We start from the raw sequence: 4842 nt of genomic DNA, 5'->3' as shown, positions 1-4842 counted from the left end.
TATTATATATATATATATATATATATATATATATATATATATATATATATATATATATATATATATATATATATATATATATATATATATATATATATATCATGTATATGTATATATATATATATATATATATATATATATATATATATTCTCCTTATACAGTATGTGTGTGAACTTACATAACGTCTTACCCATCGTTGTATTGTGAGTTAGAATATAGCTCACCATTGTATGTGGCTTACACATTTTACATATAAAGCACAACGCTAAACATTTTTAAATGATGAGGTTGGTTTACTGCCTCTAATAAAATGTGTCCTTTCAAGAAATGAATGTATTTATAAACTTGAAACTCCAGTTTCTTCCTTTGGAGTGTGGGCTGGAATCCTCGTAGGCGTGTCTATTCTCCTTCGGATTCAAAAGGCTTTCAGGGGGAAAAAGTATCTTGAGAATCATTGTTGTCGAAAAAATGTCTAAAACTGAATTATTCTAGTCTGTGGTTCTTTTGTATTACAATTTTAACAAATGTTATTTGTTCAGCCAATGGTTCTTTTTGGATTACAATTGTAGCAAATATTATTTATATCAATTTCATGCTAAGTTGGCTCCGAGAATATTTTAAAAGACCTTGGGTATGGCTGCCGAGCGTAGCGTTAAGACAAGGTTCAATGTTTTCGTTTCATATTCCCGACTCGATTGGATGCTATTTTTTACCCTTTATTCAATATTTTGTCAGTGTTTATTTACAATCAATGATTTTCTTGTCCTTTTCAACAGAGAATGAAGTGCAAATTTTGACAAGAGGCCATTGTTTTGTCAATGATTTTATTTTATGAACACGCGAGATCATTATGTAATGAGGTACTGGTGGATTTGAGCCGCCAATAGATGGCGCGCGCGTAAAGGAACTCATCCACATGCTCGTAGTTAAAAATAAATTCACCGCTTTCCTCTTTGAATTATAAACACTTTGGCTTGTGTAGATTTTATTAGATAATTTTTTCATGTGTATACAGTAAGATTCCTTATTATAATAACCCTTCTCCTCCCCCCTAACCCCCTCCCCCTTTCCTTCTCCACACGTTATTGGTGGGTTTCCTTTCCCCTCCCCCGCAGCAGGTGGGTTCTTGAAATCTAGGAATTTTAAAATCCTGTAGTGTATTATATTTAATGTCATTTTATGTCGTGTTGATTTAATTCTGCACTTGTATTTGCTTCTTTTAAACCGAAATGATTGTGACCTATTGTATTAATCTTTTTTCTTAATAGAAGATGGTATTTGATATTGATCTGTTAAACTTATAGGCTAACTTTTTTTTATTCTCTTTTAAGTTTAGAAACGGAAAATGTTACATATATACTTTAGTTCTGTCATTCTTCTTTCCATACACCAAATTCTGAAACATCCCAAAAGCTTCTTATTAAATATGCTAATTTTCTTATAATAAATTTTGGATTTCTGTATTAACACAAACTAAATCATCCAAGAGTTGTTTTAATTAAATACACTATTTTTCAGCCTATCATTCTCTATCCCAATTATTCTCCAATTTGCTTCGTTAACAACGAACAAGATTCAAATTGTTTAAATTTGTGTATGATGTGTAAGTCAGATATCCAGTAGAAAATCTTGTCACCATCATTAAATGTTGTAAAGTATTATTAACATTGTTATTAATGTTATTATATTTAATGTTTCCTATCATTTCTCATATTATTATTATTATTATTATTATTATTATTATTATTTCTTTCTGTTAGTTCTTGTTACTTTCCCGTCATGCCATACCAATGTGGTATCTAACAGCCTTGTGCCATTCTCCTTTTTTTTTTGTCTGATTTAGTTTTACAGGACGACGCCCCAGCAAGTTCTTGTAAGTACGTGGCATAGAATAGAGGTAAACGTGGTTTCTGCTCCTCCAGGGATAGCGGGGTGGGGGCTGGGTGGGTGGGACCTGGAAGGGCTTGAATTTAAGGGCATTATTGTTTTCTTTCGTTTGTATTTGTGTTTGGTTTAGTTTTAAAAGAAGTAGAAACATGGAGTGAAAGAGACCATTTAGGAGTGTGTGTTTGTTTGTTTGTGTGTGTTTGTCTTGGTGAAACAACAGAATTGGTTGATTAGAAGTGGAAGAGCGTGGACGTCCTTCATGAGAACTATAAACAGAGGACCAATTATTAGAGTAAAAAGTTACTGAGTGAAGGATGCTGTGTGAATGCCCTAATCGTTGTTAAATACCAGACATGAAGAATATAGCTTCCCCCATATTTTGCATTTTCCCCCCATTTTGTGGTTTCATATTCGGGCAAGTTGTTTTTTTCCCAATGGATTGAAAATTTTGAAAAAAGCAAAACATGAGTTGATAATGAATCCTTGGAGGTGAAGAAGCTATGACCCCTCGCATTCCTAAACCGGGCATGACTGTGTTGCAAATTAACTGTAAGAAATAAGTAAAAACCTATTTTTTTTTTTAGAACTGCTTGTTGATGATACCTGCTTGTGTAGTGTGTGTCTGTATATGTTTCATAGGTGTTTTTATATAAGTTCACCAGAACTGCCATCCTCTGTTGTTTTAAGGCCAACTTGTTAGAGCACTACTAGTAGGTTTGTGGATTCCTTTTTTTTTTTATTTAATGTCTTGAAGAAGCTGCCCTAGACACATGCCTGTATGTGATGTGACCATCTGATTCTTCTAAATACTGCATAACTGTCTAGGATCTTTGTCCCCCCCGATAGTCAGTGACCCTTCTCTTCGGCCCCCTGTATCGCAGATTCTAAAGAGAAAAAGACACAGCATCATTGTTGCTATTCCTTAAGTTGGTATACTAGTTCACAGAAAAATATGTACCACTTTTAAATTTATTTTAATTATAACTCGACATGGCAGCTCGAAAACTCAAATCTTCAATGTATAATTTGTTATGGTGTTTTCATGTCAATATGAATAAATACAGTCTACATAGGTAGTTTATTCGTATTGTTTTTATTCTAAATGGGCTTAAGTTTCATAATTTTTTTTTTATTTTTCGTTTTCATGTCAATATGAATAAATACAGTCTACATAGGTAGTTTATTCGTATTGTTTTTATTCTAAATGGGCTTAAATTTTATAGATTTTGTATTTTTATACATTTAGTTAGACTCATTTTCAGTGAATTCAATACGATAACAAATATGTCTGATGCTATGGAGGTTATACGAAGACTTCTTTCATCTGGGAGTCTCCTTGTCCTAAGTTGGTTCCCATAGAGTTTGTCTGGGGGGTTAAGGGGTCCTTTTTACAGCAATTTCAGTTGTCACAGACAAAGCAGGTTTGTAAGAGGGGCATGTTCTTCGGTTGGTCATGAGTGGTTCCTTACATGGTTTGTGTGCTGTAGAAGTTGTGGGCCGGTGTTTGTGCATGAATGTTCAAAGCTCACTAATGTTCAAAGCTCACTTTACTTGAGAAATCTTATTTATTAAGCTTTTTTTTTCATTCGGCAAAAGCTGAAGAAAACATTGCGGTGGTTTTCTTTTTTTTTACGGTTATTAATTTAACACATAGGTTCCGCAATGCCATGAGCATTTTTTGACTTTTGACGAGGCTGATTATGCGCATGTCTTAAAGAGGTTATCATGCATAAAAGTATATATATTTTTTTTCTTTTGCTGACAAAAGAATTACCATGTTAGTGTGTATGTGTGTGTACTTTTTATGAAGGGAATGGGAGCACTTCATTGTGGTCTTGAAAATGAAAAAAACCTAATTTTACTTTTTTGTTGATTTGATGTCGAAAAGCAGAAGAGGTTGCCTCAAAATTATCTTTTTTCCTTCCTTGGTTTTTTCTTGTATGTAGGTGGGGATATATAAATATATACGAATAATATACGTATGAATATATATAAATGAATGGAAAATATTGAACATTATCATTGCATCATATTAGTTATTGATATATTTTTTGTTAATCTTCAGTCTTATATTTTTAAGTTTTAAGGTTTTATTTGATTTGAATAATTCGACTTTGTTGGAGGGAAACCTATTGATTCGTGTAGTAAAACGAAATTCAAGTCTGCCATACTTCTCTTGCCTTAAGTAACTTGTCTTTTCAGATAGCATCTATTAATGCGTTTTGAAGATTTGATCAGTTGAGTATGTATGTGTATATATAAATAAATATATATATATATATATATATATATATTATATATATATATATATATATATATATATATATATATATATATGAATATATGTATAAATATATGTACACATATATGTGTATATATAAATAAATAAATAAATATATATATATATATATATATATATATATATATATATATATATATATATATATATATATATATATATATATTCATATGTATATATATATATTTATATATATGTTTATATATATATATATATATATATATATATATATATATATATATTTATACATATATTTATATATATATATATATATATATATATATATATATATACATATATATATATACTGTACATGTATATATTTATATATATATATATGTGTGTGTATATATATATATATATATATATATATATATGTACTGTATATATATATATATATATATATATATATATATATATATATATATATATAATATATATATATATATATATATAAATTTTCAACTTTATTGTGGTATCATACCTTCAATAGGTTCCCAACCTCCTCGCCTTTGCTTTGCAGTAAACAATAAATAAAAACCTTTACAAAGAAACAAAGAGGTTGAATAAGGAGGAATATTTTTAGCTACCAACTCTTATAATACCAACTTTTAAGCATATCATTAGCATTAACGCTCGATTGAACCATTTGCTA

At 29.7% G+C, this 4842-nt stretch overlaps 1 protein-coding gene across 1 annotated transcript in view; it reads left to right on the top strand.

The window, feature by feature from the left end:
* CASK (peripheral plasma membrane protein CASK) overlaps window positions 1-4842 on the top strand; it is a 45369-nt gene that overhangs the window by 2212 nt on the left and 38315 nt on the right. The window contains exon 2 of the mRNA XM_068364967.1: window positions 1845-1874. Coding sequence (XP_068221068.1) covers window positions 1845-1874 — 30 coding nt within the window. The remainder of the gene's footprint in view (window positions 1-1844; window positions 1875-4842) is intronic.

Source organism: Palaemon carinicauda, chromosome 42 (genome assembly GCF_036898095.1).
Source record: "Palaemon carinicauda isolate YSFRI2023 chromosome 42, ASM3689809v2, whole genome shotgun sequence".
NCBI lineage: Eukaryota > Metazoa > Arthropoda > Malacostraca > Decapoda > Palaemonidae > Palaemon > Palaemon carinicauda.
The sequence above is the reverse complement of the archived record's forward strand: the minus strand, read 5'-3'. Positions and strand labels throughout refer to the sequence as shown.